Source organism: Artemia sp. Qi Xiang Cuo, chromosome 1 (assembly GCF_049724085.1).
Source record: "Artemia sp. Qi Xiang Cuo chromosome 1, ASM4972408v1, whole genome shotgun sequence".
Taxonomy (NCBI): domain Eukaryota; kingdom Metazoa; phylum Arthropoda; class Branchiopoda; order Anostraca; family Artemiidae; genus Artemia; species Artemia sp. Qi Xiang Cuo.
This window is the reverse complement of record NC_142794.1, coordinates 82,125,880-82,149,415: the sequence shown is the minus strand read 5'-3', so window position 1 is coordinate 82,149,415 and position 23,536 is coordinate 82,125,880. Positions and strand designations below refer to the sequence as shown.

Here is a 23,536-nt window from a genome sequence, read left to right as displayed (position 1 = left end):
CGACAATAAGGTGATACATTCTCACTACGTAAACGGTTTCGCTGTTTCCTTTCAAGCATCCGTACTGATGTGGGTCAAGAGAAGGAGAAATCTGTGACATCAGCTCGCAGTATATAAACGTTTTTGCCACCTTAGACAGGTTCGGGTTTGTTGAGATAGGTTGGAGTTAGACGCAAGATTTGGAACCCTTCGTTTTGGGTATGACGCAAACGTACGCTCTCTTCCAAGCACTAGGGAATACTTGCTCTTGGAAACTCTGGTTAATAATGGAGGAGAGAGGCTTGGTAAGGAAAATAGTGAATTTACGTGACAACTTTAAAGGAAGCTGGCCAGGGAAGGATGCCCAGCTCCTATTCAGCTTCTGAAGCTCCTTGTAAACGGCAAACTCGGAAATTACACCTGCATTATCAATCTCCGCTTCAGTAATGACAGACTCGATTTCGGAACTTATGATTGACGGAAAGGTGGTACAGATGCCAACAAAAAAGGTGTTCACTTCCGCAGCTGATAACAAGGTACCGTCCCCTTTCAATACCCTTAAGTCTCTGGATGTTGTTTTACCAGTATGTTTTTTACTGACAAATGCCATTTGCGTAGATCTGTCCTAAGTAAGGGCATAATTTTGTCTTCGCACATTGTCTCCTCACTCGCCTGTTCAGTTTGACAATATGGTTCCGTAACTTGGCTGAAACAGCTGAATCGTCATTGCTGTGAAGCCGGCAACGAGTCTTCATTAGGCCTTTGAGGTCTCTTTTCATCCATGGTTTATCCGTATCCATAGCGTTAATGACATTAGCCGGGAAATACGCATGGAACCTCTCCGGAAGTAAGCTATTTAACTTACTGACTTTGACGTTGATGTCCGGCTTGGAGCAAATGTCATCAAATTTGAACTTGCCAGTCCAGTGACTGAACGTAGAAATCGAATTACTTATTAATGGTCGTATAGTAATTTTAGCTCGTTTGGTTTTGGGGATTGCTGAATTTACTTCCCAGAAAATAATGAAATGCTCAGAATTCTGGTGGGGTCCTAGGGACTGCGATGCATCATAGAATTCTGTAAGGTTTGTTAAGATTAAGTCAAGTATGCTGCCAATCTGATGGGTCGGTATTACGACAATATTCCGCAAATCCAAGACACTGGAAACCCACTGTTTGTTTGGTTAAATTCATCAGCAATCACAAAGGCAGGAGAGGCAGACTTTTGGACATGTTGTCTGCGAAAAACTGTATGTGCTCAATAAGTTCTTTCTTGTTTCTGGGACTCTCAGGGTGCCAACAACAGGAAACATAGACAGACCGACAGACAGAAACAGACCGAAGTGACGATCAATTACAAGAATCTTCTTGATAAATGTGTTGGTATACATTCCGTACACAATATCTCATGGTCATGCATAATATCAACTGGATCGCTTAACAGCTTTGACGGTAGATCGTCCCGAAAGTAAAATCCAACGCCGCCTCCGTGACGATTCAGGCCACGGTCGCCATGAGTATTTAAGTAGCCAGTGTAGCCTTTAATGCGTGCTCAGAAGTAATGTCCCATTACTTCTGAAGTCCCATTACCTCAGAAGTTAGAATCAGACTCAGAAGTAATGTCCCAGTATTCACTTATTATAGCGATTGAGGCGTTGTTCTACTTGATTATAACTTGGGGTTTATTAATTTTATTGTTCAGGGAACTCGTGTTATACACAAGTATATTAGGCAACTTTTGTTTAGCTGAAAAACACTGAGAACGTAGAGCAGGTGGCGTAGAGCAGGTCCTGGTTGAAGTGAACATTGTATCTTCATTCTCCTTTTGAGTCCACTTGCACGTTCCTCACAATGAGATGTTTGACAGATTTTGTTGCTATAGTAGAGCTATCTGGTGACGATTTAGAAGTCTAAATTGCGTAAGAAATATTCCGAAAAATATGTTAAAAAAATTTAAATGCTATTATTCGATTTTTGCCTTCTTCTCACAAAAATTTCTGTAGGAAAAATAATGAAAGCTAGTACAATAATGATGTTGTATACATGTAAATAATCAACTTTTCATGACTGCTTTTAAATATTTTTGATATTTCTTTTAACGATTTTGCCATATAGTGGGATGAATTTAAGGAAAAAACATATTGAGTAAAGATTGTGATGACAGGGACAATTAGATACTGAAATCTCTATTAGTGACTTGTAGAAAAGTCTTCTCACAAAGACTTCTAGGGCCCTTGGAAATTCAGTGGCTCCTCTGCATAGCTGAGGGAAATAATGGTGGCTTTCCCCAATTTTCTGGCGAATTTTTTTAAAAATTTACCTATCGTTTACTTAGGAACAAAACATTCCTTATTGTTCGAAAGGAAAGAAAACGCAAATATTCATAGGATATTTTTTTCAGATCTTCCTCTGAAGCTACTCAAAGAATCGATTGAGCTTAAATACCGTGACAAATGATTTTTTTTTTTCGAACCCAAGGTTTACGTTACAGTTCAACTTTTGAAGAATAATGCTTTGCAAGAAGCAGCTTGTTTAGTGTATTTGCTTGTCAAAATAAAGTATTATTTTCAAAAAACTATCGTCTCGATTCTACAGTGTAAGGAGAGTAGTCTCCTTATAAAAGGAGACCAGAGATTTAATCTGTAATCATCTAAATACCTAATTAATTCATCTGAAATATCTCTCGTACAATTTTTGAAAATACCAAACAAACACTATTTATAGGGCTTAAGTTATCCTTCCCCATAAAAGTTTGTACAAATACCCTTTCTGTAGTTCTCCGAATGTGTGCTTGATAATCTTTTGGTTGCAATTGTCAACCCCGTCTCCTCAAGAAATTAGCTATTGGGGACACTATTACCTCCCCCCCCATCACCAATAATTAAGGAGTGGACCAAAAGCATTCCCGGAAATCAAGAGGGATTAGATATCCATAGCTACCCCCTCTCCCCAAAACTCATACTATATTTGTCCGAAGGATCAATAAAAGTTACAGAATTCGGGTATTAAAAAGCACTCTTTGACAAATGCCGCCCCCTTTCCTGCCTACAAAATTACCCACAGTTTCTCCTTCATAATAGCCTATTCTCACTTAATCATAATTGTATGCATTTGTGCGAAATATAAAGCAGATTATTTTAGTTAAATGAAGCTTTAAAAAAAGTATTAGGTACATTTTTCTGCAATAAGAAGGACGTTATGATCCTGAACCACCCTTGTTTATGCTTGGTGTTCATTCTAAATGAAGAGGGATGACAGATTGATTCCTACTCTCCTTCCCCCTTATCCGTTCCCATATTTACATGAAGACTCATAGAGTGTTAGATAATTTAGACATTGAAATGTGCACTTTTAGGCATCTGGCATAAGTATGACCCACCGTCCCTATGTCATAATAGCTGAAGAGTAATTACACCTCACTATGCATAATTGCATGAAAAATCAAGTGAATCCACTTAGTTAAATCTAACATTTAGATGAATTTCAATATTAACCATATATATCGTATGGACTTGCCCAAACGAACGGTACTACTTCCTCTGCAATTAGGAAACTCAATATACTGTTTTCGGTACTTTTAAACCGATTTGCTATATCATAATTTCAATGGATAGCAACTTGGTTCTCTTTGAGGCGAAATCGTAGCTTGGCCCCACAAAATCACAAAAAAACGCCACTTTCTAAGGTATAATCTCTTTGGTCACTTAACAAGGACACTAGAACTTTTATACTACAAACTGTTTGATAAGGCATTAGGTCCTCAAAATTCATTCAGGTAGACTCTTTTTCAATAATGTATAGCTGCTGCTCTGATGCCATTACCACTGGGAGAAAATACAAACACGCTTTGGTGTTCTCATTCATTTTGGATTGTGTTGTATAATTTTCATCAAGATCGCAGGGCATTTTGTTGAGCTCAGTCCTTTCCAAAAATTATGCAAAGTTTCATTTTCCAATACTACTACTACTACTACTAACAACTCATCGCAGCACCAAGCCGCCTGAGGCCAACACAGCTACGCTTTTGAAAATCTCATCCAATCATTGCTGCTGCATCTGTGCAAAGTTGTGTACATTTCTCTCGAAAGTCACTGCAATTGAAAAGAACAATGTGCTTCATGTGCTGCAATTGCAGCACATGAAAAGAACAATTCTAGTTTTTCTTTTAATCCTCTTTGAGAATCTGTCTTATGAAATCTATAGCGGGTCCTGACGTTTTGACTCTCCGTCAATTGACGCCCCTGTTTAACTTTCGATTTATTGAATAAAACTAGAATTAAATTTGATTAGTTTTGGGTTTTCTGAATGACTGGATAATTTTTTTTTTTATTTCAGTACGACGTAGTTTAGTATTTGGCACTAAATATAATTTAGAGGCAAAAGCTTTAATGCCACGAAAGGGCAGCAAAGCTTAATTGTTTTCCTATGAAATAAATATAAGAAACATACAAGATATATATCAAGACTGAGAGACAGGTGGACATGACGATCATGGATAAAACAGAACGGAACAAATAATCAATATAGCTGTATACTGATCAGTCATTATTTTCTATTTTTAACTCGGATTTTAAGGATCACCCAGTGTATTAAATGATATGACATGGTGACTGTTTACATCCAATGCAGATCTCGGTAGATACGGTATTGAGATTACTAGCCTATTTTCAAGATCAATTTTCTGTAGAAAATTTAAGATTTTGTATATTGTTCCTGGACTGTTTCTTAAGAAATAGGTTTTCATCAAAGCGACAATCTCAAAACTACAATTGCCAGTTGCAAATTTGCATTTCTTTTTTTATTACTATTGTTTTTGTGGAAGGTTAAGAAAAGTATTAGCATTTTGGTTTAAAAAACAGTTTCCATTAGTGTAGGGGGTGAAATATATGAGTCTAAACCCCTGACAAGTTCAACAGATGGAAAAATATATTTTTTGAAAATTGAAGTCTCTAGTTCCTTTGTTCTTTGGTTTTAATGAACCTTGGGTGAAGTTATACCAGCGGCAGCAGGTTACTTTTTAATATCGTAGTGTATTTAAGTGTTTAATGTACATTTCTTCTGTGGGGATTCAGAACAAAACACGGCGTACTCCCCCTCATCGAGAATTCCCCTTTTCCCATATTTGCTCCGAGGAAAATTTTCTTCAAATGTAAAATCAATCAGTCAAAGGGAAATTAAGACAAATTAAAGGAACGAAGAAAAGTGTCATGTTGTATTATAAAGGAGGGGCGGGGGGATTCTTAAAAGAGCACATTTCAATACTCAGATGGTTTAAATCTCCACAAACCTTCGGACCAATATAGGAAAACGTATGAGGGAGGAGTTAGAAATTAATCTCTCATCTCCCTTCTTTTAGACTAATCCTGAATAAGGAGGCTGCAAGGTGATATCTCCCTTCTTAATATAGAAAAATGCTTCTGGCATTTATTTTAGAGCTTTATTTAACTAAACTAATTTGCTTCATATTTTATAAAATGATATGCAATGATGCATTTGCATCAGGTATTATGAAGGGGGGGGGGTGTAGATGAGTGTGTTGGGTGTGTGGCGGGGGAGGCTTCAGAGAGTGCATTTTGATACCAAAACATTCCAACTCTCATTGAATCTTTAAATAAATATAGGATATATTCTAGTGAGGGGGGGGGAGAGGAAGAAATTAATATCTAAGCCTTCTTGATTTCTGGTAATATTTCTGGTTTTCGCATTTATTATTTGTGTGGAGGATATAGTGTCCTTCTATTGTGACAATGTATCTTTCCTGTTTAGCATGAAATATTACATTTACAGATCTACCGGCCCAGAGATGGAAAAGGCAAGACGGGGCATCTTGAGCCTTGCTTTAAAATTCTTGGGGGATGGGTGGGAGATGTTGGCAAATTCTGCCAGGAGCTTTGTTTTCAGTGATTTTGAAAGGAAATATTGTTCTTATTCCTGTTTATATGTAACAACTAAATGCATTTAAGCGTATTTATGCTGTGTACTTAAATGCCTGATAACCTTACTGTAGAGGTCGCAGTGGCTTCAGTCAAGTTGAAGATCAAAAGTCATGTAGAATTTCAATCCATATGAACTATAGGGCCCCTCTCCGCCCGGTTGGAATTCTGTAGCAAACATACCAATAAAAACTTTTTAAACTAAACTACAATTCATCGAAAATCTTGATAATATTTTAAAATTTTGTCCTAGGTAAGAACGACTGCTGTAACACAAGGGCCGTTGAACTGGAATAACAATCTTTAAAAAGCTTTAGCGCAATAGCCGAGGCATAAGGAAGGGGGTGGCCTCCCTCATGTGCGGAATAATTTCTGTCCCTTCTAATTTTTAATGCCGCTCCTTACTTTAAGTTGAAAAACTTCTTTTTTTAAGTTATCCTGTCGCATTTAGTTTTAAATATTTTTTTTTATTCTTCTTTTTGGTGTTTTGGCTTGTCAAGTTTACAAATAAGAGCTATTCTGCTTTTCTTATTTCGATAACTTGATACTTATTATTTCGGTCTGTCTATGCTACCTTCCTTAATTCAGAATTTGAAGTCCAATTGACATCCAACACTCCTTGGCAGTTTCAACTCAATTTCCCGAGTAATTTATTGGAAATGGCGGACGTGTATAGCGTATTTTAATTTACTCAGCTACACGTGTTGTTTCCAGAGATTAACCTTAGCCAAAATTTTGAAATCTTGGAATAGCGAACGATCCTAAGCAGCTCCTAGTTAACCTGACGACCAGACCTGACTGCCTTTTCTGCTATTAAACAAAGAGTAACAAGTCCTATCACATGAAAGTGGAGAGCAGTATTAAACCCCAAAACGAGCAGAGTTTTTCCTTAGATGGTTAAGGGGCTGTCCCCTTCTCACCCCACCTCCACCTCGTGGCTGCAAAGACTTCGGAGGATGCTCATCTGACTGCACTTCGGGTTACTTACTTACCTACTTACTTACTTAAGGCTCTTTCTCGGCAGCGTCGCCAGCGTAGAGGGAACCAGTCGTCAGCGCCGTCAGTCTTCTCCAGAGTGGTCGGTTCAGGGCGAGGGTTGTCGCTTCAGCCGGGTTGATGTTTCTGGAGGTGAGCTGATCACGGATGACGTCCGCCCATCTGGTGCGTGGTCTTCCCCTAGGACACCTCCAGCCGTTTGCAGCTGGGTCGAAATCGAAGATGAGCCGGGCGGGTGTTTGGGCAGGCAGACGGAGCAGATGACCATACCAACGCAGCGAGCGAGACTCAAGCTGCTTGGACAGGGGTGGGAGTTTGAAGGACCCGAGGATTTCCGAATTTTGTACCCTGTAGGACCATCGGGAGCGTTCGATTTTTCGGAGGTGTTTTGTCTGGAGGGCATCTACCTTCAGCGTCTGTGTCTGAGTCAGCGACCAAGTCTCGGCAGAATAGAGCATAACGCTGGCAACCGAAGCAGAATATATTGGTGCTTTGGTGAGGCGGCTGATCTGGGCTTTATGGAAGACTGTTTTTAGAAGGCGACCGAAGACAGAGTTTGCTTTTGCCGCTCTCGCTGATATTTCGGCATCTAGGCTTCCGTTTGAGCAGACAATTGAACCAAGGTAGGTAAACTGCTTAACTACCTCTACAGTTTAGCCAAAAGTTTCCACAGATGACAGGTGGTTGGACGGCGTTTTGTCAACGGCCATTATCTTGGCCTTTGACAAATTTTTTTTCAGACCGAGTTTCTCAGCGGCAGAGGCCAGTGTTTCCAGTGTAGTTTTGAGGTCACTAATGTTTTCGCATATTAGCCCCACGTCGTCGGCAAAGTCAACTTCTGAAGGAACTCTTCCAGCAAAGCCTATGCCAAACGGCTGCACATGCTTTGCTTTATTCAGGATATAGTCTATTACACAGTTAAAGAGCTCAGGTACAGCGGCACATCCTTGCCGGAAACCGTTTTTAATTTTGAAATATCTGGAAGACCGTCCATTTACGATCACCGCACTTTCAGTGTTATTATACAGCTCTTTGAGGAGACGGACGATTTTCATGGGCACGCCAGCAGACTGGAGGATAAGCCATAGGGACTGCGTATTGACAGTGTCGAAGGCAGATCGAAAATTGACAAAGACAAAGTACGTCTTCCTTTTATATTCAAGAGTTTTCTTTACTAGCTGTCTAATCGTATGGATTTACTCGGTTGTGGACCTGCCTGGCATGAAGCCAGCTTGCTGGGGGAGACGGAGGGCATGGAGGTAGCTTGTTGCCCTTTTGAGAAGCAGCATGGCGAAGAGCTTTCCAGGAACTGAGAGTAAAGTTATGCCACGGTAATTGCTACATTCTGCTTTGCTCCCCTTGCTCTTGTATATTGGTACAAGTAGGCCCTTCTTCCAGTCTGAAGGTATTTTTTCAGAGTGCCACAGAAGGTTAAACAGCATTTGTAGCCAGAGGATTATGGCTGGGCCCCCATTTTTAAGTAATTCCGATGTTTGATCACATAGTCCTGGTGCGTTGTTATTCTTTAGCTTGCGGGTGGCAGCTTTTGTCTCCTCAGCTGTAAATTCAGGACCATCAGGAGCAGGTATGGTAGTGGCCGCAGCAGTCGCTAGCTCGTGGTCCGTCTGGTCTGGTGGATCTGAGTTGAGCAGTTTCTCAAAGTGGTCCTCCCACTGGCGGAGGCATTGTGATTGGTCGTAGATATTCTCACCGCTAGCGCTTCGAAGGTATGACGTAGTTTGAGTGTGCTGACCTGACAGCTCACGAAGAATCTTGTAGGTGGCTCCACTGTCCTTTTTCTTGGTGGCCTCTTGCAGTTCAGATGCCTTGCTGTCAATAAAAGCCTTGCGGTCTTTATGCAGCATGGAATCGTACTCTTTGTTTAGCAGTCTGTATGTAGCCATGTCCCCGCCAAGACGTTCTTCTCGCCTGAGCTCTATGATGGCAAGGGAGTGATTACTGATCCAGTCCTTTTTCTTCCATTGCTTCATTCCAACAACGTCAGTTGCTGCCGCAAGAGTGTTCTCTTTGAAGGACTTCCATGCAACTTCACTGTAATCGCATTGGCTGAGGACCTCAAATTTGTTGGATATCTCCAAATGGTACCGCTCTGCCAGAGCGGGGTCCTGTTGGATGCGACCGGCATCAATTTTCTGAAAAGACTGGTTACTCTTCATAGCTTTGAGGTGGAGCTTAATTTTGGCTGCAACCAGTCGGTGATCAGTGTTCGCGAGCTTAACGTCACAGTAGGTGCGGTGGTTTTAGGCAGGCGACAGCCATCGTCGACGTACGATGATGTAGTCGAGCATCTTCTTTGTTGATCCATCATTGCTATACCAGGTGTACTTGGCTATATTTGGTCTCTGGAACCATGTGTTCGCAATCGTTAGATTGTGGGCCAGACAACAATTCAGCAGCCTCTCCATTATCGTTTAGGCTATCCACTGTAACAGGTCCAACAGCGAGATCCCACAGGCCTGATTCGTTTGAAACACTTGCATTCAAGTCTCCTAGGAGGAGGAGGTAGTCATGGGGAGGTACAGAAGATAGTTCAGAACTAAGCAGGCTATAGAAATCGTCTTTGTCTTCTTCATCAGCGTCGTTTGTGGGGGCATAGCACGTAATGACAGTTATTTTGCCGTGCTTCCCATCCAGTCTTGCGGTCAGGAGTCTAGGCGATACTGGTGCGAATGACAGGAGGGCTCTACGTGCAGCACTGTTCAGTACTAGGCCAACGCCTCCTCTTCTTTGGCTACCGCCAGACCACAGCAATGTGCGTCCTTCACCTATGTCCTCTTCACCATGTCCAGGGAGGTGTGTTTCGGTGACTCCAACTATTGTGACTTTATATATTTTTAGTTCTTTTGCTAAAAGAAGCTTCGAACCGGGTTGGTTCAGCGTCAGGACGTTCCAGGTGGCCACATTGGTGCCGCCTTGGTCAACGATGTTCAGAGGGGATCGTCCTTGGGCGGTCCGGGGTCGAGGCGGGATTTGAGAAGACATATCCGAGGCTGAATTAAATCTGATTCCATTCGTAGCAATAGGGGTTTCGGGAGGAGGGCTGCCAACCCAACCGTCCCTGCACTTCGGGTTCTAGTGTTTTTTTCAAAAGTCAAAAGTGAGTGGAGAGCTAGCAGCCCCTGTCCTAGAAACTTTTTTATTGCTAGTCCTTCTGTAACTCCTTGTTGCATCTGATCAACATTTCAGGGTACCCATTTTGCTCAGAACATTTGAAAATATCTATAAATATGCATCCAAGAATGAGATAACCCTCAGGATCCCTGGGATAAGAGCCGTGATTTATACGAACTGTCTTTTCTTTAGATGTATTTTATAGTGGGAAAAAAGGGGCGTGTTTGATCTTGGGAGTCCAGCGGCATGAAACTTTCAGGGATTATTTTCTTGGTCAGAAATATCAATATTCTGCTCTGGGATGGAGGTTAGTAGTCGAAAATGAGTCGCGAAAACTCTTTTCTCTGGTCGAATGGAACATTACAGTCATGAGGCAAAGGGGACTAATCGAATGGCCAAGGGGACAAATACAAATCATTTAAAGGAATTGATCTCTCATCTGACAAAAGGGGTTTAAAAAACGACCGTTTTTTTTTATTGGGCCGAAACTTATGTGAAACCTTTGATTTAAGGGAGCACCAATACAGAGAGAAAAAAATATTACTTCCCTTCAAAATGTACCCCAAAAAGGGACAGAAGAGCGCCAAAACTCTTTTCTTCCACCTACTTCAAATGGATGGGGCTGTCTTAGAAACTTAGGCTCTTTTGACAGGAAATTGAAATTTTTCGTGTCCTTTAAAGGTCGAAGGTCAGTGGAGGACAATCAGTCTTCCTCTTGGCTCTTTTTCTCCTATCTTGCCCTCCTGTAACCCCTATTACATCAAATCAAAATTATGAAGTATTTGTTTTGTTCAAAAACTTCTAAATGTCTAATAAGTTTGTTTTTGGTGTTGATTCCTGAAGCAAAGGTGTGGATACCTGAGGTGTATTACACCCCCTCAGTCCTAGTGTTAAGCTTTGTATTACTCTGCTATGGTAACTCAATTCCCAGAATACGAAAAAAAAAAATTGAACTATAAAAGTAAATACTATAAGATATTCTAGACCACATATTCTGCCTACATTTTGGAAAAGTGTTAGAATAATCCAAAATTCCTTCTTTTGTTCATTATTTGTATTTGTCATTGTTTTCTCTGTGGCTGCTCAGTTTTACATGTGGGGAAGAAATGTGCCTAGCAACTCCCCTAAATACAGTAGAATTTAATTCACTACTAACAGAAACAATTTCAGACCGTCCATCAGCTCTCTAATTTTTCAGATTTTCTGACTTTTTTTCAGTTAACGGTTTCTACGAAAACAAGATGGTCTTCTAGTGACACCACATGAGTATTACGAGTCAAAATATACTTTCAACTAGTCATATCAATTGCTCTTTGTCAGTAGTATTTGAGTGCAAACCTTGTGCAATTTCAGACAAAGACAAAACGTTCAAATATGCCAAGGATATGCCAAAACCCTCAAGCATGCTATGCCAATAAAAACATCTTGCATCTTGACTCATCCTAGGTCTATTCATATTTGAAAACTGCAATTTTCCAAGATTTTCTTTTGGTTCTTTCGAAATTATGAAGTTTTTAGGACAGTATCATTTTTCAGTGTTGCCACGCTGTACCTTGAGAATAAATAAGCAAAATTAGGTAATTAAATTTTACAACGCTTTTTGTCCATAAAAATTCAAATATTAAGTATCTGTTGATTTTTAGCGATAACTTTACTTTCAAAGAAATGTTAAACGCTGCTCAATCTTCTCAATCTTAGACAAAAACCGGTTTTGGCGGGCAACAGAATAAAAAGAAATCCAGTTCTTTTTTCAATCAAGTTGAAGAGAGACATAAAAACTTCTAACGAATATATGTTATTTTGTATATGGGGAGGGGGCTGCCCCCTCTTTTAGATCATCATGCTAAAGTTGTATCATGCTTTGCCCAAAACACTTATAAGTGTAACAATTCGAGTTAATGAGTAGACTACTATCTGACAAATAGAGCACTATCTGAATTTAAGGGTTCGTGACATGAGTTAGACCTTTAAAACGTTTATGGTAAAGAATGGATAGTAAAGAGTGGCCCTTACCAAAAGAAACCGAATCATTCAAAATCAGAATTTCAATAAAAAAATATGTACATAAAAATAATCTTCTTGTTAGCTGATTCAAAGTATACAAGATTAATGAATTTTGTCCTCTTCGTTCAACCTCTTCGTTCGATTCAATCTTCATTCAGCCCTAACCCCTTGAACTCCTTTCCATTTATTTCAACCCCCGTTTTACTCAATATAATTCAAGTCATAACCCATTCGGTTTAACTCCCATTAAACTCAACTTCAATTCAGTCGACCTCCGTCTAATTGTGTTGTCGAGCAAAACTACTGTTTTGAAGTTGTTTTGTTTTCTTCTCGTGACCAATGGTTTGTTGCTCCAAAGCGGTAAGAATTGCAAAATCAAAATATTTCCTGGGAGAGTCGTTAAACAGAATAAAAAAATTTCCACGAAGTTCGTAGAATTTCCAGAAAAATCAAATTTATTCTCATATTGTACATGGTTCTAAAATAAAACTGTTCTGGCTGGGAAAGCGATTTTTTTCAGAACAGTTTTATTTCGCATTCCTGCAGAACATTAAGTTAACTCTCTGATAATCGAAGGACAAAAAGCTGTATCTTTTCTAAATATCTAAAAAAATTTAGTTTGATGCCTATTGTATTTTAATTGAATAATAATATGAAAATTAAGTAAGATGACATGAATTTTCTTACATGCGAAATTGCTTCATTCACATACCACCACTTTTCTTAAATTTATACAATAAACTGTTTTGCGGATATTTATTATCAGCAGCAAGTAGCACAGAACCTAAATACAGGTAAAAACAAAATCAATTCGGATACAGAATTTGACGATTACTTCGCGCTCACAGAACTTATTTCAGGAGTTCTCTAATTACGTTTTGACCTTAGAAATAATGCATAAGAGCAGCGTGTATCTATATGGGTTTTTCGGTTTGCATTTCAAATAAAAGGTTGAACTAACCTGACTTTTACATTTTCGACAGCATCTTCATTGATTCGCACTCTAGCTGGTAATCTGAACAAAACGGCTATGGCGCAATTAATCAGTGAACGTATTCATTCTGATCAACGGTCGTTGTCCAGTATTGATGAAATAGAAAAATTGGAAAATCGATTCTTGATATCAAGGTTAGCATGTCTCTTCATTTCATCTGTTTATTCATTCATATGAGATTTTAAGATGGATTGGGGCCTTTTCGATTCAAAAACTGGCGAAAATACTTTGCTAAGAGAGGAGATAGTTTATGGCTCACGTGTAAGTATTTCTTTCCTTTTTAAAACTTTTCCCTTCTTTTTACTGTCCTAGTGTTTTTCTGTAAACAACTAATCAAGTCTTTAAAAGCCGGCCTTATTTTTTGGTCCAGAAATTGCATTTCTTTGTCTGTCTAGATTTGTTGCTCAGTATTAAAGGGGGTTTTCGCACCAAGACGTGTCTTAGCAGCGTAAAAGTACTAATTGCGAAAATCAGTGGAAATCAAAACTGGCTTATAAGACAAGCTAGTCAATAATTTACCGGCTAGTCGCGAATAGCGAGAGAAAAAGCAAGCTATTTAAAATTTACCTCACTTTCATTATTATAATCAATTCTTGTATGTAAACCAATTAATTGGATTATTTTGCAAGGTTTTAAAAAAACTATTAATTTCTTCAGGTAATTGGTAATAACTCGATTTCTAAGTTAGCCAAATATTATTTTCTAATGAATAATGGTCTAGCAGCTTTTTGCCAGTCACCAATAAAGGAAAAATGTTTTGTAAACCTAAGCTTGTGTCTAAGCCAAGACGTGTCTTAGTAGCGTAAAAGTGATGATTGCGAAAAACCAATGGAAAGCAAAGCTGGCTTATAAGACAGGCTAGGGAATACTATACTGGCTAGTCGCGAATAGCGAGAGAAAAAGCAAGCTATTTAAAAATTTACCACGCTTTCATTATTATAATCAATTTTACATGTAAACCTATTAATTGGATAATTTTCCAAGGTTTTCAAAAATGCTCTTAATTTCTTAAGGTTATTGGTAATAACCTAATGAAAAAAAAATCTAGATTGTTTTATTGCGTTCCCGACCCTAATAATTTGGATTATGCTCCAAAAATCTTAAACTTAAATTTTCAGTCTAATCAGGCTCCCATACTATGCACCGGATATGTGTTATTTCAGGTGGGGCGAATATAATTGCACTCTGCTACCCATCGGGGAGTGCTCCCACGCATATACGCGCTGGCATGAACACAGGCACCAACACACGCAAGGCCACTCTCTCTTCCTGAATATTCCAACAGAGGTAAACTAGTCAAGTGTACTAATCTTGCACCAGAGGCTGTTTTAGGGGGGGGGCAGAGAGGGCACGTGCCAGGTCCAGAAATTTTATGGGCAAAAAATTCAAATAAATAATCTAACGTCTATACTCATTTGTAAGTTTTGAAATTTTATTTTTACTAAAATAAAGTAGAGAGCGCAATTGGCAATAAGTAAAAGCAAATTGAATTCGATATTTCCCTTTTTCCCATATCTTGATCACCATTCCTTGAAAATAAATGTAAATAGACCGAATTTAATTAATTTTAGTGTCTTAGTGAAATTTTTTATTCAAATTTTGCTAGTAAATGAAAATTTTGTTAGTAAATGAAATTTTTTTGGAGACAGGTGAGGGAGGGGGGCGCTAATCAAGATTTTTTCCCGAGCGCAAGAGACTAAAATTGCCACTGTCTTACACCAGACATGCTTAATGGATTTTTTTTTAAGTCAAGTTTCTTTATGCTATTGATCATGTTTTTCATATTCTTGATTCATCACTTTGAAGATTTTCCACGAAAAATACCTATTTTTGGGATTTACCTAAAGTAGTCAAAATGGTTCAGTGATAATCTTTAAAAAAAGGTCGATTATCGAAATTTAAGTTTAATATACTCATTTCCATTCTTAGAATTAAGTTTATCAAGTTTAATTAAGTCTTAAAGAAATAAATTTAATTCGAAAATTAAATTTGTTTCCATTCTTAGAATTCTTTTTTTTAATATAGAAAAACCTCGCCCTAGTTTCTTGTATTTTATCAAATCGTCTAGATATAAAATCAAATTTCTGATCACCAACACACTTTTTGGTGAGCCTTTTCTACCTTACATGTTTTCATTGATGCTTCATACTTCATTTCATATCAATATTGGCAATGGCATGTGTGTCTTTTGTATTTTCTAAAGCATTTGATCTTGTTAGTCTTCAACGTGTAAGGAAGTGAATATTTAAAACATTAAAATATTTAACTTATTTAAAATACTCGTCACGATTTCTTCAGCAAGAGTCTATCTGGACTCTTGATTGTTTTATTACTAATTGGTGCTCATAACTATTTTTGGTGCTCATAACCATAAACCATAATTGCTCATAAGCCATAATTCGTGCTCAAAAGCTCATATTTCTCCTGGTTCGTATAAATTGATTGTGAAATTGTTGACTTAGCGGTGTACAACCTATTTAAGTTGTAAATCGTTGGATTGCCCAGAGATTAAATTTATCCAATTGGAACGAATTTTCTACTTTTTCTCTAAAATATTGTGCATTTCGTTATTTTGACATCTTAAATTACTAATTCTAAAGATAAGTTTTAATATAAGTTACAAAGGAATCATATAGCATTCCGTTATTTTTTTTTATTTATTTTTTTTTTCCCTGCATTGTTTGCCAATTTTTTAGTTTTTTTGCTTTTGTTATGATTTTCTTGTTTATTTGTTTTTTTATGGACTTCAAAATTCAAATTCGGCCCTTCGGGGCTTATGGTAGTAATTTCTCGAAATAAATATCTATCTATAACTTACTGTTTGGTACAGTTTCTTGTCCTTCGTCAGTGCTCTATATTGAGCATGGCCATTTTACCAATCGATCTCGTGACCATACTTTGTATGACCGACTTTGTTTATCCGTATTCAACGTATCGTTCTAAAACATTGGGCTGCTGAAGTAAGGGTGTTTTGAACAAACTTCATTAGGCTCAAAATCGTCCTATTCAAGCTAGCTATAGATTGTCCAGGATTCTACACGGCATCTGACCTGTACTCAGATACGGGTATTTCAAGTCAGTATGAAAGCTATAGTAATTTCTTATTTTGTACATCCTCTTCCTTTAGTTCAGTTTTAGTCTTGTTCGTTATTCAGCCAAACTTTATGGATTCGTAATATACCACGAATCTATTGTCTTTACAGGGGTCGTACAAAGGTCCCCAAGTCCCTAAAATTCCAAAAGGCCCTAAAATGGTCCCTAAACAAAAAAAAGTCCCTATAGTCCCAATTTCTGTTCCTCTTTTATTTTTTTATTTTTTTTTATTATTTTTTTTTAATGTAGTTCTTCATTGCCTACAACGAACAAGCCTTTAGCCAGTGCCATAGAGTTCTTGTATCTCACCCTGCCATCTAGGAGTTATAGTGTGTAGCAGAGAATTTTGTTGCGCCATCTACTTCCAGTTATTTAGTATTGATGTTGCATAGGTAGATAGATAGTTGCATCCAAGGCATCACATCAGTAAGGAAGTTTTGTAGGGTATGTGGCAAATTGCTTCCGTTGCTGGCTTTGCCCCAGCTGAATCTTAGCTCTGTTTGATTTAACAAAACTTAATTAACTAACAAGTCTACTTTTTTTGCTTTTAGCATTTTATTTGCCATAAAGTTAACTGAGAAAGTTAGTTTGAACTTCTTGCCAGAAATTCTTAGTAAATATCACCAAAAAGCGGGTCGGTGATCAGAAATTTGATTTTATATCTAGACGATTTGATAAAATACAAGAAACTAGGGCGAGGTTTTTATATATTAAAAAAAAAATTCTAATAATGGAAACGAGTATATTTAACTTAATTTTCGAATTAAATTTATTTCTTTAAGACTTAATTAAACTTGATAAACTTAATTCTAATAATGGAAATGAGTATATTAAACTTAAATTTCGATAATCGACCTTTTTTTAAAGAGGTTAAGCCTCCGTTGAACCATTTTGACCACTTTAGGCATAAATTTTAATGGCGACTTTGTCCAGGTGTAATGTTTAAATGTTTTAGTTGGTTGCTAATGACTGTTAAGTATTATCATTGAATGGGGTTTGGCTTTGATCTCATCTAACCGAAGGAAATCATCTGTTGAGTCATGGCTCAACTTTAAAGAGGGTGTATGGACTTTCTGTTTATTCTTTTACCAAAACCCCCACACCCGAATATTTATTATCGAATTTATTATTATCTTTAAGCGTCGCGGAGGGTGAGGAAGTGCAGCCACTTAGTCAATTAAGTTTGACGAGTAAGCTGGAAAAAAAAGATGTATGGCTATAAAATTTTATTTAAAAAAAAAAAAATAACAACGAGTCATTTACGTAATACTAGCACAGCCACTTGCCAGCAATTCGCCACTAAACTACTACGTTAGGCCTCGGTGCATCACTTCACACGATTTCATGCCCCAGAGACAAGTATGAGCTATTGAGAATACATGCCCAAGAAAAAAAAAACAGTTAAACGTCGGTTAAAATTTTTTGAAACGCCAAAACTGCCCAAGTGGTCCTTGAGAAAAATTTTCAACATAATGTTGAAGCAAAAAAGTTTTTTTGTGGTTGCAGAGTACCAAGCTAGTGTTATTCTGTTTTATAAGACTCGGTGGAGGAAAATCCAAATATTTGACCTGGGGTTTTGAAATCATAAAAAGAGATGGTTAGTGTTGGGAAAAAGAATTACATGTCTAGATGTCTACTTTAAATATGCCTGAAACGGTATGCCAAACTAGTAAGAGCAAACCTAGGGTTCTCATTAGTTTAAAGAGTTCTCTACTATTCGGATTCTTGAAACGCTGCTTTAATAGAGACAATAGAACTGCTTGAGCAGCTGCTATTGTAAATAGAATACAGTATAGTAGACTGTTAGGACAGCAGTAACAAAACAGTCTTTATCAGCTGCTTTACTAAACAAGTTAGTCTGTATAACGGTGTTTAGCTTTTTCCATGCGCTTCCATGGATTGTTGACTTGTTGTTTCTTTAATGTAACCGGAAAGTCACAACGGGGAATGTTCTTTGGTTTGCTAACCTGGTTACTGAAATGCCGTCCCGATCTGGTCCCTATTTAGGTTTTAGGAAGGTCCCTAAGTCCCTAATTTTGGATGTTGCTGACTGTGCGACCCCTGTCTTTGTTATTTTATTGTAATAATTGTCATCTAAGGTATTTAAGATGATCTTATGTATTCTTGCTTGTTTTTTTCCTAATTCTTTTTCTTTCAACTTGCTGGTTTTTCTTTAGCTTTACTTATTGTTTTGTAACTGTTGTTTATTATTGTTTTCTTATATGTAAATTTTGCTCTTCTTTTCAGCTCGTAAAATTTTGTTTCTGGGGTCTAGGAGAGAGCGGGTTTTAAGGAAACTACCAAACAGGCTGTTCTCTAGAACGTAGAACTACTGACTACGTAAAACTACTAGTAAAACTACTTATGACGGTCACTGCATATGTGACCGAAGTATCTAGTATTTTCTGTGAAATTTATCACTGTTTGTAAAAATAACTATCTATTAAAAGGATTTGATCCCTGTTTGAACTTTTATTTATTTATCGTCATGGAAAGGCTGTGTGGTCTCCGAATTTATTTACGGTAGAAATAAAATGGTCTTTCGATATGAAATTTAGACAAAATTACCTTATTTTGTATCTAGAAGTCTTACGCATAGCCTAGATTGGTACACTTAAAAGTTAAACTAGTTAAAATTAGGACAGGCCCTTAAGCAAATGAAATTTGAAAAAAATGCAGTGTTTTGTTAATAATAGTATTTGAAGTCCTCCTAATATTTTGCTATTATTCTAGTGGATCTATTATGCTGCTATCATCCAAGATTTTGTCATAAGGTTCTGCTGGGCAATTTCTATATCCCTCAGTGAGATAGATTTTGTTCAAAAAGAAGTCATTACAACTGTGTTTGGTACTTTGGAAGTTTTTAGGTAATTTAAATAACTTTTACCCTTTGCTTATATTTTACATTAATATTTGTAAATAAGAAATTTTCATTGCCGTAAACCATATATATATATATATATATATATATATATATATATATATATATATATATATATATATATATATATATATATATATATATATATATATATATATATATATATATATATATATATATATATATATATATATATATATATGTGTGTGTGTGTGTGTGTGTATATATATATATATATATATATATATATATATATATATATATATATATATATATATATATATATATATATATATATATATATATATATATATATATATATATATATATATATACATTTTTTGGCTATTCTGCCAAATAATTACATACATTTGTAATTAATTACATACATCAAACAAGTACATACATTTTTTGGCAATTCTGTATTAATGTTTTGAGAAAATATATCGGCCTATGTCTAAACTTGTAATTTAAACGATTGTCTGGCAAAAAAAAAGTATCAGCTAAAAACCAATCATTGAATTTTTAAGTAACGGTAAATAAAACAGCATCAATTCCACAAAAAAAGAAATTTCTCACTTTCTGGAGTTCGCTTGCTTCTCTCTGAGCTGCATGCAAGAATAGCCAAAGCGTCTTCTGCCATGGGTATGTTGAACCGTCACCTTTATCGAAAACTGAAGATCAGTTGTTCAACTAAACTGCAAATTTTCAACGTCCTCATCAGTTCGATGATGCTTTACGGAGCTGAGACATGGTATGCATCAGTCGCAACCCTAAAGGCCATCAATGTATTCCTGGCGTAGAGCCTGAGAAGGATCGAAGGCTTGCGGTGGTTTGACTTCGTGAGTAATGAAGGCTACTGCAGCTCACAAAAAAAATTTCTATTTTCGACCCAAGCAGCCGAGCGTACTCTATGATGGTTTAGCAACCTACTTCGAATGCCCCTGCATTTACCCGCAAACATAATCTTTGACTTTGACCCTAGAAAAACCGATTAGAAGTAACCTCGCGGTCGACCAAAGAAACGATGGTTCGACAGCCTGTCCTAGTTCCTCGCGATGGCAAATGTCAGACCGAGTGAAGCGCAAACGCTTACCATGGACCAAAGCAGACGGGTTGGTAGACTTCACTCTCAACGCCGAGCAGTGCCCAGCAGGAGACCTAAGTCAAGTCAAGTAAGTCAAGTCTGGAAGAGCGAATTGGAAGATGGAAAACGGGACATTTTGGTTGTTTTAACCAATACATAATATTCAAGAACTTGCATTTTCGTCTTGCCAAGCTAATGGACTAAAATGTGAATGACACCGCTTTTGTCTCCGGCTTATTTTTGTGCTATTCCTATTCATTATTTGATGACCAAATTTTTCTTCCGGTTTTTTCATGGCATATTCTGCACCAACGGCAAGATAAAGTGCCGATTGTTCTTTTTCAGCTTAATCCTTAATCTTTAAACATATGCTAAAAGTTTGCATGAATGAATCACCTGATGACTTATATGGAGTATAAGCCTCAAGGTATGATTTTAGTGCCGGGCAAAACTGTTTTCAAGTATTCAGAGTGAACCGTGTGTCAAAGGGTTTTTCTGTGCAGAGGGGAGCAACGGGAGTTTTGAGAGTCCCATCATGTATTGGATTATTTTATTCAGTAATGTTGTATGAAAGACTTGTAAAGTAGAATGATTGGATCACAAGAAGCTATCCCGAGCCCACAATTACCGTCAGATTTGTAGTGCAGTAGGATCCGATCGAGTTAGCACTATCAAAAAGATCCGCTTATGTTCCCTAAAAACAAGAATTAACATAAAATTAACATGAAAACTGTTTTCTCAGTAATCCACAAATAACTGTTTAAATTCAATATTTAATCTTGAATACAATAAGGAACATTTTCCACTGCTGAACTCGTAAGCAAATTCGGAAAATCTTCTCACCTGGTGATTGGCTTTTCCTGTTTTTCTCGACGAAAAAATATATTGAGGGTAGAGGAGTAGGGGAATAACCGAGCAAAGTTGTGCAGCATCAGAAAACTTCCCGGGGGATAAACGGTGGAGTTAAAATTAATCCAATGTTAGCTAAATCACTAAACCAATGCGGGACCTACATGGAACTTGTAGACTTCTCTTCTATTGTCTTTTTGAAAGGGGGACGAGATTTTTGAAAATCTTCTGTAAAGCTATTAGTTTGAAAAATTAAGGCTATCCACCCGAATCTTCACTAAACTAACCTATACTGCTATAACTGAGATTTTATTTTATTTTGGTGGGCATGTCCGCGTAGTGGTCTTGAGTGGGTGATCTTTGCCCTTCACAGAGACTATCTTCTTTGACTTTACTCTAATTAGGGTTTCAATTCATTGATCATTTTGACCAAATTTTTCACTTGGGCATGTTGAGTATAAGCAATGAGTGTGAGTGGTGGTCTTAAGGGAAGAGTCATGAACAAATTTCAAATGCTCACCTAGTTACTTCAGTGCCAACATGTACTACATTCAATATGTTGATGCGAACTTTTTTTAAAGTTCCGGCAGGAAAAAAATCAGCGCTGATGAAGCAAGGCTTAGAGGGGTTCACACCATGCACAGTTCGACAGCGAAAAATCTTAACTTGTGATCATCCAAGGGAAATGTGTGACTCTGATGGATTGCCGCCTAAAGTAGATGGAATGACGATTGACAAAAGCGGTAAAGATAATCAAGCCAAACTCAAAGGAAAATAAACCACGCATACCGTAATAGGAAATATTATAGCACATAGTCATTCAAGAGATAATCTGCCGCTTAGATGCTTCTAAATAAAGTAGTAGCAGTTATTCATAGACAGTTATCATGGAAGTCGCCTTGAGATATTTTAATGATTGTTCATATTGCTGTGAATATTGAAGATGGTCTGGAACCGAGTCAAAGGTTTAATTTGCTTTAAACCTCCCTCTCTCTTCGACGTAAACTGGTCCGTAATTGTAGATGAACATCATTGAAAACCATATAGTTCTTAATGATGGCTGGCACCTTGAGAAGAAAAAACACGAGTATGCTTGCTGGTCAGTTTTGGTAGGTGCATGGTATGTCTTTGAAAGAAAGAGATTCTCCTAAGCTGCATCTAGAGTAAGAAAGCTCATATACATATTAGCCATAGCGATTGAGATATTTACTATGTCTGATGTTAGGTTTCATCATTCAGAAAAAGCCGCTAATCTCCTTGTTGTTTTAATCAATATTCAGTTCACATCTAGTGTCTGTGCTCAGGGATGACATGGCTATGCATTTTATACATGGACTTTTTATTTTATTTTTTGGAACTCATTGAAGAGTTAAGTCATCTGCATAATAAGTCAAGTCAAATTCTTTCTCCTACAGCTGTGTTTGTAGCTTTCACTCAATTCGGAGCTGCTTATAATTTCCGATTGTATAAGAATGTGAAATATCTTCTGGATTTTTGCAGGTTTTGCTAGATAATACAAAATAAAGATAATACTCACTCCCTACCTGTGACTTGCTACAGCGGTTTAGGGCTGCTGCAAATTTTTGGTATATCTACGAAATAAGTAGAATAATATTCACCTGGGCTTGTGGTGTTAGAAACTGAGTCATTTACAGAACTGCATTAAAATTGCCTTTTTTGTGGTTCATCACTATGTTAATTACCTTAAATTTCCAAGAATCAACTAATGTATTTTCAGTTAGTTATAATCATGACAAAGAGGGGAGGGGTTATAGTCAGGGGTGTTACAGTCAGGTACTTGCTTAGAATAATTTAATTTTTTAGAATTTCATTTAGAATCATCGCATTTTTTCTGGAACCATCTTGCAATTTGCTCTGGGTTAGGCTCTTTTCTATGCACTTCCTGCACTACTCCATAGAAATTGATCTTAAATAAGGTGCATGTAGTTTCATTTGGACTTAAGAAGCACTTCAAGTACAATTTCAGATATTGATATTTAGATAAGTTAAATATTCCCAACATAGATTGTAAATAAAATAGATTATTTTTCAACATTCTTCTCCTTTTATTTCAGGCGGTTTGTTTGGAACTTTTTCCGTCTTGAAAATGAACATTTGAACAACTGTGGTAAGTTTAGAGCAGTGAGAGATATATCTATAGTACCTTTAGCTATTAGTGATCAAGAAGAAATAATCAAAATGATGGACAACGATGATTTTTCTTTTTACAATAATCGATCTAAGAAGAGTGGAAAGAAAAGGAAAGATGAAGAAGGAATAATCAAGAGGAAACCGAAAAGGTATGGAAGAACAAAGAAACAGAGAAGTGAAGTTGTTCGTGTGAATTTTTCTGTTGATCCTGATGATGATGATGATGATGATGCTTAACATAATCATTTAGTGCTAGTAATGTTCTTAACATCAAGTGCTAGTCGTGCCAGTGCACTCATAGTCTTAAGTGAACCGGTGAAAACGAGTATAGATATTTATCATTGGTCTGCTAGCTATGTTTCAACCTGCTTTCTGTAAGAAAATCCAGTTCAGTAAATTTGTAATTATTTTTACGTTAGTCAAGTTTCTTTTTCTTT

At 37.1% G+C, this 23,536-nt stretch overlaps 2 protein-coding genes across 2 annotated transcripts in view; both read left to right on the top strand.

Moving 5' to 3' along the window:
* The window catches only part of LOC148956805 (uncharacterized), a 27,599-nt gene extending 14,384 nt beyond the window's left edge, over positions 1–13,215 (top strand). The window contains exon 3 of the mRNA XM_089092091.1: positions 13,028–13,215. Within this exon, the coding sequence (XP_088948217.1) occupies positions 13,028–13,215 (188 nt within the window). The remainder of the gene's footprint in view (positions 1–13,027) is intronic.
* LOC148956804 (solute carrier family 53 member 1-like) lies at positions 13,189–23,536 on the top strand. Its single transcript, XM_089096464.1, has 3 exons — positions 13,189–13,299; positions 18,865–18,998; positions 23,024–23,536. The coding sequence occupies exons 1-3, from the start codon at positions 13,225–13,227 to the stop codon at positions 23,334–23,336; spliced, it is 522 nt and encodes a 173-aa protein (XP_088952590.1). The 5' UTR covers positions 13,189–13,224; the 3' UTR covers positions 23,337–23,536.